The sequence below is a fragment of the Colletes latitarsis genome, chromosome 9 (genome assembly GCF_051014445.1).
Source record: "Colletes latitarsis isolate SP2378_abdomen chromosome 9, iyColLati1, whole genome shotgun sequence".
Classification (NCBI taxonomy): domain Eukaryota; kingdom Metazoa; phylum Arthropoda; class Insecta; order Hymenoptera; family Colletidae; genus Colletes; species Colletes latitarsis.
Window position 1 is genome coordinate 23420220 of NC_135142.1, and position 13141 is coordinate 23433360.

At 41.3% G+C, this 13141-nt stretch overlaps 1 protein-coding gene across 13 annotated transcripts in view; it reads right to left on the reverse strand.

Moving 5' to 3' along the window:
• Window positions 1-3545: 3545 nt before the first annotated feature.
• Window positions 3546-13141, reverse strand: part of LOC143345784 (rap guanine nucleotide exchange factor 2) — a 209598-nt gene continuing 200002 nt past the window's right edge. For 8 of the 13 annotated variants that reach the window (XM_076773196.1, XM_076773194.1, XM_076773203.1 and 5 more), the window contains 3 exons: window positions 12455-12571; window positions 9645-9902; window positions 3546-6373 (listed from right to left, as the gene is read on the reverse strand). In XM_076773196.1, coding sequence (XP_076629311.1) covers window positions 6342-6373; window positions 9645-9902; window positions 12455-12571 — 407 coding nt within the window. In that variant the 3' untranslated portion in view covers window positions 3546-6341. Of the gene's footprint in view, window positions 6374-9644; window positions 9903-11075; window positions 11241-12454; window positions 12572-13141 lie in introns of all 13 variants that reach the window. The other 5 variants (XM_076773199.1, XM_076773197.1, XM_076773198.1 and 2 more) reach the window with 4 other exon arrangements.

The following is a 13141-nucleotide window of genomic DNA, read 5'->3' on the forward strand; positions in this document are numbered from 1 at the left end:
TAACAGGCGTTATGCAAACACGAAAAAGCGTCTGAATACGTTTACTTGGTACGTTCGCGGTGTTAATTTAGCATTACAATAGCCAACGCATTACTCACCGGGAAAATGTACAGAGACGTAACATTTCTGAGACGGCTCACTCGAAGACATGCTCTGTTTCCCCAACCTGTTGCTGCGAAACTGCTTCTATGTTATATCCTGAAAATGGCGGGCATTAATTGTCATTACGCGGCTGAAAGGTTACGGAACCCAGACCTTGACTCGCGGTCCGGTTTTTATCAAGTTTACGAAAATGGAAGTGAAACTGTAACATCTAACTTCGATTTCAATGAATCACCGAGAGAATTGCATCGTTTACTCTGAACAGATTATTTAAAATACAATAATTAAAAGCAGATTGCGTTTTGATAATGACTTTGCCTTGAGTTAAAATCATAGAAATATAGAAGGTAATTTAATTTTGTAAGTTGCTAGTTCAATTATGAAATTCTATCCGAAGCCCATTTATTTAGATATAAAATTCTACAAAATTTTCTGCTGTAAACGTATTAAATTATGTACGAAATAATATCGAAGATCGGTGCACGTCTGCGAAAAATCAATTCGCAACGTTCACATGCTCCGTCCCCGTGTCGCTGGCCAATGTTCCAGAGGGGAAGAAACGTTTCGAAGACAATGCATTCAAGTTGCAATTTTACGCTCAGGTGACTACGCTAACTCGTGACTGTCAGTTGGTTCCTGCCTAAAGCAACAGGTGGTCACAGATACCACGTGTCGATTCTGGAATCCGTGGAATATCACGTTTCTTCGCGTGGAAATTATACAATTTATTTTTCACGAATTGCTACACCTTTCTATAGAACTTGGACGAAAATCTAAGCCATTTGCAATTCTATCAAAAATATTGCTATTCGGTTGAGTTAATTTGAGGGTAGCTTTCTAAAAAATCTAATTAAGTAAATAAGGCACCAAATAACTTCCTCTACAATTCTAATTTTGAAAGAAAAAAATAAATTGGGACTTAAAACGACTTCTCAACGATAATTAAATGCCCAATTATGAGAAGACACTATTAAAATTTAAATTACAATTACAAAATATTTTTTCTGATATTCCAACTATCCAATATAAAACTCACGAGTATGTGACAGCGCAGTTAACGAGCGCAAGAAGAAAATGGTCCACGAATAAAGTACAAAAGAACTCTTTACCAATCCTTTAGTAGCTTATATATTGTTCGACAGGGATTTTACAGGTGTACATTAATGGGAACAACATCTATGTGTGACTTTTGGTAAATACAACCGGAGCTTGTGTCCATCACGCTACAAATTGTTTAATACGTGTTCGATACAATTTTTAACCACCTATTATAATTGGTAGACTTTGTTCCTATACATACGGTAGACAGATATACAAAAACATTGTATCGTACAAAATAGTAGCAGTAGTATCACCACCAGTTTCGTTCCCACGGGTTCTTCTCTTACGTACGGTATCTCTCATTGACCATTGGAAATTCCTAACTTATATTTATTTCATAAGAAATCTTATAAAAATACTACCTTTTAACTCTTTGCTTGGCCACGTTCGCTGCACGCGTAAATCAATGATCTTTCCACAAATAAATATTCTTTAATTTCATAATCTTCGTTGAGATCTTCGTCGTTCGTGAAGATCTAACGTCCAAACTAAAAGGATTTTTATAAGAGAATCGATAAACGTCGTAAAAGATTTTGAACTAAGCGAATCCAAAACAACGCCAATTAAAAAATTCGTTTCCACGTTGATTTTTATTTTAATCTGAAATGGAAATAATTCGTACGAATAAATTTATTACGGCGTTAAATGAGTTCACCATTGCAAGATTTCGATCCTTGATGACCGGTCCAACTAAACCAGGCATTGTCATTTAATTTATTTGCTTCATTCATACAAAACTAGCAGGACACTAATAAGATTAGAAATTGAAAAGGCAAACCTTTCAGATAAAACATAAAACTGATCTATGATTGATACTTAAGAGAGCAGGTATATTTGCACATACTTCGATTTCACATAAAAATAACACAGTGGATATTTAAATAAAATAAAAGAGCAAAGAAATATTTTAGAACTAACCGGGACTGAAAATTAAAAAGCTGATCGAACGCCAATTTTGTACGAATTTAGATCGTCCGACCAGTAAAAGGATCATTTTAAATAAAAACAATATTTTCAATTATTCAGTCTTCTTAACCAGCAGCCAAATAAAGGGTTAAAATACTTTCTCCTTGGATAAAAAAATTACAGTGTCCTCCGTTTCTCGCGTTTCTAGATCGTAACGCGGGTCTCTGTTTCGATCGATCGCGTCGACGCGTGTTTAAATAAAAAAAAAAAAAAAAACAAAACGTAAAAAGCTTCCGGGTCAACAACATATACCGTACTCGGAGACATGTCGAAAGAAGAAAACAAGTGAAAACACGAAGGGTGCGCGTTTCACGCGCGTTTATGTACAAAACTAAGGTAAAGTGTTCGTTAACAAATGTGTTCGCGCAGAACATCGCTCGCGTAAACCTTTCTCTCGCTTCATTCTTTCTTTTTTTCTTTTAAATTATTCATTTTCGTTTGTACTGTTTTGTCCCATTAATCGTTTCGTCGCGAAGAAATGTAACAGAGAATGGGGGGGTGGGTGGGTGGGGCGGAGGGAAGCGAACGACGCGTTTCGACGGAGAAGAGAACGCATACTTGGGACGAGTGTTCTCGATACCAAACCAGTCGGAATGTTGTACTATGATCCAAGTTTTATTAAACAAATTAAATACAAAAAGTTTTCCTGCTCCATCTCGAAGTTTTATAAATAATTAAAACAACAGGAGAGAAGGGGGTTGGGGGTGGGGGGTCAAAGGGGCATAAATAAAAAATAAAAGAAGGGGGGGATGGGGGGACTCGTGGAAGAAAGTTCAAGGCTTGTCCACATTTCTTTCTTTCTTTCTCTCTTTCTCTCTTCGATAAACATTCTCTCTCACACATTACGCAAACTCTACAAAGGTGGATCGTTCCATAAAATTAAGGGAAGAAGGGGGCTCGGAGCTTCAGCAATTCAAGACTAACTAATTCTGTCCGCTCTGTTTTCCTCGCGCGCGCGAACGCTTCCGTTCCTCTTCGAGGATTCCTCCCGAGAATTTATCGGTCCCGTTGCGAACAACACGATTCGAATAAAAGGAAAGGGGGAATCGTTCCGACGCGGAAGCGCGTGTGACTTTTCACCGACAAGCGAAAGCGTTCGACTGGTTCACGGATCTATCCAACGTTCGACCCGAAATTCTGAAGAGGAACGGGATTTACTCTGGTTCGCGCCAATTCGCAAAGGCATGGTAAATGCTCCCTTTGGAATGGATCGTGTGTTCTTGCGCTCGAGCCGTAGGTACAAAAAGGAAGAGCTCGGGAGAACCAGTTCGAAAGGAGAAACGCGAAACGGGCGATATCTCGTATTGACGATTAAAAAACAGAGATGAGAAAAGGAAACACGGATAAAGAGGTCGATTTTTCTCGGGTCTGCTCTCGTTTTTCTTTTTTTTTTTTCTTTTCCTTCTACGCTCTAATTCACGAGGAATCTTTGATCGATGAAATCGCTGGATACAATGATTTTTAAAGTGTCCCCTCGGGAACGTTGGATTAATAATATTTAAAAGTCGTTAGGATATGTACAAAGAGATATTAATATGAATATGCAAGTAAATGTTGATGGATTCACGGCCGCGACGAGGATCACCACGGTGTTCGAGGACATCTGATGCCTTTCGATAGAGAGTCGCGCGGTTATTAATTAATATCTGAGAGCAGTCTGTCGCACGCGAGGAGACGAGTCTCGTGCGGGGGAAGCATGTTGGCCACGGTTCACGGCAAGACACAGTGGAATGTCGACAGCAAACACACGCTCGCGACGCCGGATAATAGTATCGGAACGTTCGAGACGAGGAAATGCACCGTGTTGATCCTCGTTTCCGCGTGAGACGCCTTCTCGACGACCGTGTTCCCAACGCATCCTAACCGCGCGTCGATTACAGTTTCCCTCGACACTCGTCGATCAAGGACTCGAGGCTTCGTGCACAAACGGACGAGAAGTATGACTGTTACAACGCTGTTACGATTACAAGTCGAATGGGCGAAGAAAAACCTATTACTCGATATCGATAATAAAACCAGCCGCGCGCCTCCGCCTCGTCGACACTCGCCTGGGGTCTCCTCTTCGCTCGGAGGCGGAGATCCTTCCCAATTATCCTCGCGCGCTTCGAGACGCGGACATACATACAGATATTTATATATTTATATATATATTTATATATATAAAACTAAAACGTACCGTGATACTGATAAAATTTCGGAAAATATAAGTTCGACGAATCGAGAAAGTTCGAGATACAAGTTACACCAGATCTAAAATTCGTTTCCGTAATATAGTCAGTAAAAATAAGTTGAGCATACGCGATGCATATACAATATTCGAACATATCGTACCCCCGAAACGCCTAATGCCTTGTCTTTCGTTTTCGCGAAGATTCATTGGAATTTTTTCATCGATATTCGTCGCTTTCTCATCGAACACGTACGCTGACTCGTACATCTTAACCCTCTACTGCACGAATTTTTATATCACCCTCTATAACTCCAGCGATTTTTAGACAACAATGAATAAGAGTTATTCCGATAAGCTGTTACTCCTACGTACAATTCGGATCGTAATTTTTCTCGAACGAATAACACGTCAAGGAAGCTTTATATCTAGGTGAGAATTTCCCCCTAATCCGTTCCTGATTTGGAATGACAATTTTTCTATCTCATCGTCTCGACGCTCACCCACAACCTATCAAATAAGTTACTCGTAAGCGAGAATTGGATTATAGAGGATCAATGCTCCCCACTGAAAAATAGCTGAGAAGCCTGCGTAGCTATAGTTCAACAAGTTAAACAAGACCCCTGGACTCGTTTCGATGTTGGTCCTTGTCACCATTCCGTAATCTTAGTTCTTTTAAAAAGTATCACATGACACTCGCTAGGTAGATTATAGGCCTAAGCGATAATCTGATCGTCTGGTCTCGTATCTCGCTACTTAATCGAATACGTTCTACCACCTCAGGGATCTTTTCAAGTTCCAATCGGGCACGGCTATGCAGTACAGGGTTAAAAGGAATTTCAAAAGCCCAGGAACAGTACTTTCGATCGTACCCCACATCGCGAACCGTTAGTCTTTGAAAAATACTTTGTACTTGATCGCGTCAACGGTAAAATTCAACACGCGAGCCCCGTGGAATCGCTGGATTCCCGGGTGTCTCTGCGATTGCATGCGAACACACGTCACCGCCGGTGACGATCGAACGACCGTAGCGAAAAACTAAAATCGTTTCGAGGCCCGACAGGCGTCGTGAGCTATTTCGTTCAATAATTTGTCGCGACCCCGGATACCTACGCAGACATTTAAAAATAAACGAAACGAATAAACGGAACGACCGACGTTAAATCTGCGATATTGTGTCGCTAGGCTGGGGATCGTTTCTCGAAACCTCGGGCGCGTGTATCCGATTTGCACTGTGAATTTCCATTCTCGCGTCTCATTCTTCCTCGCCTCTCGGTTAAAGACTACGATTAAAGCTACGCTATGTACACCAACTTATATACTTATGCTACAGGGGGAGGGAGGAGCGGTTTGGGGGGGATAAGATTAGCCTAAAAAGTATATAATACAGGACACGCCGTCATTATTCGTACTCCCTGCGGCGATACGCGGTATATATAACATCTTTGGACTTGATTTATTACACATTTATATAGAATATTACTTATGACCGTTTTTTCGCGCTCTAGTCCCGCGATCGAAACTCGTGGCACCTCCGTAGGAGGAGCTCGCCTCCTCTCAGTCTGATCGAAAAGTCGTCTTTTCTCGTTTTTTTTTTTTTTTAATTCCCAATCCCTTCGAACCTCAACTCCGGATAATCCGAACACTCCGTTGAGATTCTCAAACGAACGTCTGTTTCGTTTGGTTACGATTCTGGAAGCGCGTTCTTCGTAGTTCCTTGAACTATGGATGATCCGATCTCTCGACGAGCTACCGTCGAAAGCACTGTGCGTGTCAATCGTTCGTCCCTTCGTACCCGTCTCGAAATTCGTTTATCTCGATCCGAGACGAGGGGGTACGAGAGCTTCGCGAATTCTAGCGACTCCCCTTTCGCGAGGATCGTCCGACCTGGCACCGTGGAACGACGAGGGTTGTCCTCTTTCCTCTAGCGAAAGAACGAGTTGATTGGACGAGGTAAGGCTGGCCTCCTAAGCAAGGACAGTACTCCTTACGCGTCGTGGACCGTTTAAACCGCCGACACTTGGGCGTCCTCATCGTCTGAAAAAATTGTAACGATCGCGTCAGTAATGATCGAGGGGAATTTCTACGGTCGTGGGACGATGCTCTGCCGACTGTCGGTCTACCTTGGCTGAATCTTAACACTCTGACGCCGATACCTGCGTGCTCGTGTATGCGTGTGTGTGTGTTTTTTTTTAAAGAGACAAACAAACAAGTTTTTAGCGGGACTCGCAGCTTGCAATCGTCTTCTTCTATTCAGAGCCTAGTGAACGCAACGACGAATAGAAAAGTAACGTGGAATTACTAGCGCTAGTTTGACTCGTGTAAAAGGTGGAGAGGAATCTGTGTCGAGCGTTACCTTTGAAACTGTAATTTCTAATCTTTCTACTGCTTGTTTGGACTATTGGGGGATTCTATGGTTACACTGATCCTCAACTAATACATGACTGATTTACCGCGATATGTTCAATATTTAATTAATGCAGTCTACTATGAGTGATGCATGCTCGTGTGTAAAGAATGTAGTCTTAATTTGAAATGTAACCGTTATCTCGTTATACTTTTAAAACATTCTACGAAACTATCTATTTTACGGGAGATTTTTTTTTGTTCTCAAAGGGTGCTGTCATGCAGTTATACAGTCCTAGAATTACACTACTTTTCAATGGTACTGTTTTCTGAATACTTGTCCAATTTTAGATTGAGAGTTACTAGAATTTAAAAAAGACTATTACTATTTTTTTTATATTTGACCAGTCGAGGATCAACGTATTTTATAAGACAAACGATCCAACGGTTGAGAAATTGCAGTTTCAGCGACAACTAGAACAGAACAAATCCCCCAAAGTAGACAGGAGTCCTTCGACCCGAAAGATGGGGGATACACACACATCTATTAAACGGTACTTCCTTAGAAAAATTGCTGTAAAAATTTGTGTTCCATCGAGACAAATGAAATTGATACAGAAAACAAATATGGGGTCATGGAGTGTGTGACGTGCAAAATGGACGCAAGCAAGCTCGACATGCCACGACAAAATGGAGAACGAAGTAACGTCGAGGGACATAGTCTGCAATCCGTGGGAAATCGCACGATAATTTGCTGCAAGCCTCTAGCGAGTGCACGAACATCGATCACGTGTAAGAATTCACTGGATGCAAAGAACTAATTCGGTGATAAAAGATGCGTATTATGCGTAAGAGCGAGTGCGGGCCGAAACGATGCTCACACGAAAAAAAACAACAGAAAACACGAGTTATGCTTACACAACGTGTTATAAACAGGCATTTTGCGAAATGTACAAGTGGAAAATGCGGTTTTCTCGTTATTTACAGATATTTTTTGCTGCGTTTATCGAGACATGTACATCGAGTAACAAACAGCAGCGATCCTTTCGCGGATCGTTCATACATACATTGTGTAATACTTAATCGATACGCGCGAAGAGTTCTCTTAAAGATAGATAGAGAAATCAAATGTGTAATCGATGCATAAGCACATCCCATCGAGGGAGAGATTCCACGATGAAGTTTCAATGTTTCACGCTTTGCACGATCTAGAATTCTGTGCTAAGATTCGAATAATCGAATGGAAAGAAAGTTGAGTAAATATTGCCGCGGTATCGTCACGGTGAAAAATGTTATTTAGAGAAGTCGATGGCGGTCGCGGGAAAGCGCGCCCGTATTTGCAACGGAATAGAATTTACGCGTGTTTAACCGTTTCAGACGTGACACATTTCAACATTGACCTTATCTTTCTCGATAGCAGGTGTTTGTCGTTGACACAAATTGACGATTTTTTAAATTTAATAGAACGCTTTTGTTACTTTGCGCTCTTATCGCTGAATGATTAACGGAATCAATGCAGCATATTCATTTTTGCATTTTTGACGTAACGTTCTCTCTCGATGTAAAAAATATTTTCTGCTTGCAAAATATCGAGTACCTCCTCGGTTATAAATATAATTAACGAGCAAATTTTCTTGCGTGGGAATCATAAGGGTTGAAACTGATGGAAAATATTTATATTAAAAATTAAGGTGTTATGTTTTAATCTATACTGCGTTCTAAAAATGACATACTAAATATAAAAACTAGCTAAATCGATGCATGTTATAAAACTGAAATTTAAATAAAAAAATTGATGCTAAAATACTAGATTTTCACGATAACTTTAAGTTTAATTTGATTCTAGACTCAAAAGTTTTTGTAGAACGCTATTATGCACACGTCTGAGATGGCAAAGCGAAAATGCACCAAAAATATTTATCGATATCGCGCGATAAATAAGCGAGAGATGCTGACAAAATCAAAGAATGCGAATAACATTTTTCTCTGTGCATTATCCATAATCAGTGATGGGATTAATACGATATTTGTCGATGATGATAAAATTCAATTCTTCGGTGCTTACTAAAAAGTGAAATAATTTAAACAAAATCATTGCATTGATAAGTATGGGTACTATTTCATAAATGCTTGGTAATCTGAAATCTGGAATCTAATCGTTCTTGTGTACCAAAGAACTTTTAAACATTTAAGTTTCTTTTTTTTTGAGCTAATATAATTCATTCCAACTAAACAGTTTCTACGTTAATTATTAATTCAAACATTCTTAAATGATCTGTATACTATTGCTGATATAATGAGGAGAAAAAGAAAATTAGTCCCAGGTTAAGAGAAATGTGATATCAGTAAATATAATTTGGTTCATATTAAATGATTTTTGCTTACAAGGGGATGATACAACTTGACTCTTATTCTTCTATTGTATTTCAATTATGTATATTTTTAACTCTAAAATGGTAAGGTATGTATATTTCATATAAAGGCTAAGTGTAATTTGTTTGGGCCATCGTTTGCATCTTCCAAATTTAATTATGACACACGTTGAAGAGAAAATGAAGGGCATCAAAATTGCCATGACATAGGGGTTCCTGAAGATCTAATTAAACGTTCTTTTTTTCGTTCTATGTTATAGTGAAGCATATTATTTCTAGAAATGTGGTCCTTGGAGAATTTTTTAACGATCGACCCATACTTAAGAGTTCCAAAATCCGGGGGCTGCACGAGCCGTATCGTCCCCTTGTTAGTCGCAGCCCTAAAGCGTTCAGCCCCAATGAGACTCGTAATTCCTCCCCAGTACTGATCTTTATCTCTCCATGCAATAGCTACGACTCTGTGTATCGGTCCCATCACTGACAGCGGCAGGGAAACGCAAGCCTCGTGGACGATTAAAAATTCGATAAAGAGACGAATATAGAAACGTGAGTTAGAGACTGTATGTACGTAGCGATTGTTTGCTTTGTACCATCTTCGTGCTCGGTCCTGTAGGTAACACCCTCGTGGCTGTGCGCACGGCCTAGCCTGTGCAACCTCGCCATCTGTGCGGCGACTTTGTACGCAGGCGGTTGACGGCACTGCGCGCTACCGACTCCTGGACGCATCGTCGTCATCGACGTCATGGTAGTCATCGTGGTCATCGTCGTCATTATCGTCGCGCCAGCTCCTTGGGGGAGAAGTCCCGCCGGTACTCCGAGACCCACGCCTACTCCTAATCCCCCGGTACCTGAAAACCCTCGACTCTCTTTCTCTCGATCTCTCACACCCACGCCTTTCTGCTCTTCAACAATGCTCTCCCCCATATCCGGCGACCGTGTAATCCACCGCCACTAAGCGATTCCGAACGAGTGCGACGCGCGAATCGATACCGAAGAAACGCGACCATGTTTCGATTCAACCGATCGTCTGCCTCTGAAAGCGAAGCCTCGATCGGACGATTCGTGCTCGTTCGGCGCGCTCGGGACGACGAACGGGTTTAAGAGGAAACCGTACAACGCTCGTTATTCACCGCTAGATCTGCCCCCGAGGAAAGGAAAGCACAGAAAACCTGTTAATATGCCCTGAAAAGAAGCCTCGGTTCTCTCCGGTTAATCCTGAGGGTGTACACCGTCGACGATACACGACAGAACACACGATGCAACACACCTCGAATGGCAGGCACACGAAAACACACGCAGCAGGCAACGATACTCACGTGATTGTTATTATAGCGTGCACGCGTAAACTCTCGTCGAGCAAGCGATTTCGTGTACAAGCGTAAGCCGATGCATACAATTATCAACCGATGCCTCAAGCCAGAAACGTTGCTTCCGGTGAAGACGAGACTTACGACCAACCTACTCGTCCCTTCTACGCGACATTCGGGATTAGTATGACTACTGTCTTACGCTTGAACCCTTTTGGTGCCGAGATTTCCTAAGTATACCGAGGGGATACAGTTTGGTCTAGTCTGTATCGAGTATGTAATCGAGGATATAAAAAAAAGTGTTGTTCACCAGTTGTGATGATCACTGAATTAAAAAGTAAATTATTCTGCACTAAAAGTCACCATTATGAAAGAACAATAGACCTTTATATAGACTATATATTAGTGATCTGTGAAGCTATCAATGTTTATGAAGGCTTCAAAAAATTTATATAACATATATCGATATAAAAATGCCCCAAAAATTTGAAAGTCATATATCCATTAGTGAAAATAAATCCCTAAAATCCCTCTAACTAAACGCGTCGACGAACACCAAAAGGATTAAACACCTGTCCCATCACCAAGTAGATCGTCCAAGTCATGCCAAGGCCCCGGAAGCAACGCGACCACGGTAGAAACAGTTCTACGAAAAGAAGTCAGCCCAGTTGCAAGGAGAGAAACTCAAGACAGGCAAGACAGTCGCGGACTCACCTTGAGGATTTTGGGGTTGGTGATGGTGATGATCGTAATAATGTTGGTGGTGGTGGTGGTGATGATGATGATTGTGGTTGTGATTCTGGTTGTGGTTGGCAGGAAGCGGAGGTAACACTGCTACCGCGTGGGGGAACGGAGGTGCACCACCTCTCAAAACAGACCCTGCACCACACACAGGCCACATACGAAATGTTTCTTTACAAAATGTACAATGTTTTGCACCGTAACGTGACGGTTCCGGGCCCGGTACGTACGAAATCGTCGCGAGGGACGCGATAAAAAAAAAGAAAATAATCGTGAAAAAAAAAGTCTCCTCGTATCGGACTCGAGTTCTCTGCCAAGAAGGAAGAATTCCTAGAGTGAGTGCCGCGAGTGCAAAGAGATCGCGGGAATTGGATCGAAATGTGGTATGTTTATATATATTGTATATATATATATATATATATATATATATATATGCATATGCATGAAGTGCCCCTTGCGTAAAGAAGCGAGTCTCTGTAAGAAGCTTTAAGCGATAAAATGTACTAAAGCAACTGGAACTCCGTGATAAAAGCGGCTATAAGCACGTTTACCTACGTTATCAACGCACGACTGAACGATCATAAATAAAATACCGTGAACGATAAAGTGAGCGCGTCACGCAGCGCAAGTTCCACGGAAATTTTCAACTACCATAGACGAGAGAACGAAGATGAGTGGCCATGGGACATACGTATACAATTGTCAACGTTAGAATCTTGATCGGGATACGCGCGAAGTGAATGATTCAGGGAAAAACGGACTGCGACTATAATCGGTAAAAAAAAAAAATGAAAATAAAAATATATATATATATATATAAACCAAAAAGAAAATCGGAAACAGGTGTGACAGTTCTTTCAAGGAATACTTGATCGATAGGCGTACAACAAATATCACACTCTTTTCCAATGAATCATTCTCGTATATTGTCTACCAAAGATCAATGTCACACACTACTGAACAGATCCTCTCGAATGTCAACGGTTTTACGATCGCGCGGTCACAAGCAGAGACTCGTTTAAACACCCCCAAACTCTTTAGACGAAACGAGTTCACGCAGTTACTTTCGTGTGCAGCGTTCGACACATTCGACAGAATAAACACGGCGTCTCGTCGTTTCGGGTCTATGCGAAAACAGTCTCTACGGAACGAAGCACAAAAACGAATTCGTTCTTTGCACGAAACAACTTCGTCTGCTGGACCACTCCAGATTCTTTATCATTTTTTTTTTTCTTCTACTCTTCTAGTCTACGGTCTACGGAGCGGGCAACGGGAAGAAGAATAGGTATTTGAGCACGAGCTTGTGGATTTCTTTGGTTTTTGGTTTTTTTTTTCTCTAGATCGTTACGTACCTTGCATGGCGGAGTGCCGTCTTTGAGGTGGCGGTGGACTGCCACCGGCTTCCACGCTGCTTCCACTGTGGCTGTCCAGCTGTGTACTGTGACCACTGTCACTGCTCGTCACCGAACCTACGCACACGTCCCCAAGACACTTCTATCACTACACATTCTAGCCCAGTTTTCGCCCTGTTGCGCCTGCCAACTGCTAATCATCTAATCAGATTAGTGGTCGAGTTTCTCGTAAGGACATTGCAATCCCCGGTTAGCTCTCTCTCACTTTCTCTCTCTTTCTCTCTCGCTAACAGTTGGAGCCAACTAGAGCCGCCAAAACTTCTCGACTCCGTCGCGCGATTTACTTCCCGCTCGCACAGCGTTCGTTTTTTTTTTTCGATCCACGCCTACCCAGAGATCCTTCTGTAAGCGACTATTAGCTACTTCTAGCGGAGAAGCCATAAATTTCGTGTCAGCCTGTCGGAGAAGTAATTTTAATTGCATACGGGCTCAGCGATACGATCGTTCGGATTTTTTTATTACTCGCTGAACCGACGAAAAAATATTTATCACGCTTCTTTCGATTAACTGAGGAGGATTAAACTATTTTTATCAATTTAATTCTTTGAATTCCATTTGTACAATTTTTTTGACTACAAGTTAGAAACAAGGCCATTTTTTAAGCTCTATTTAAATATTAATAAAAAA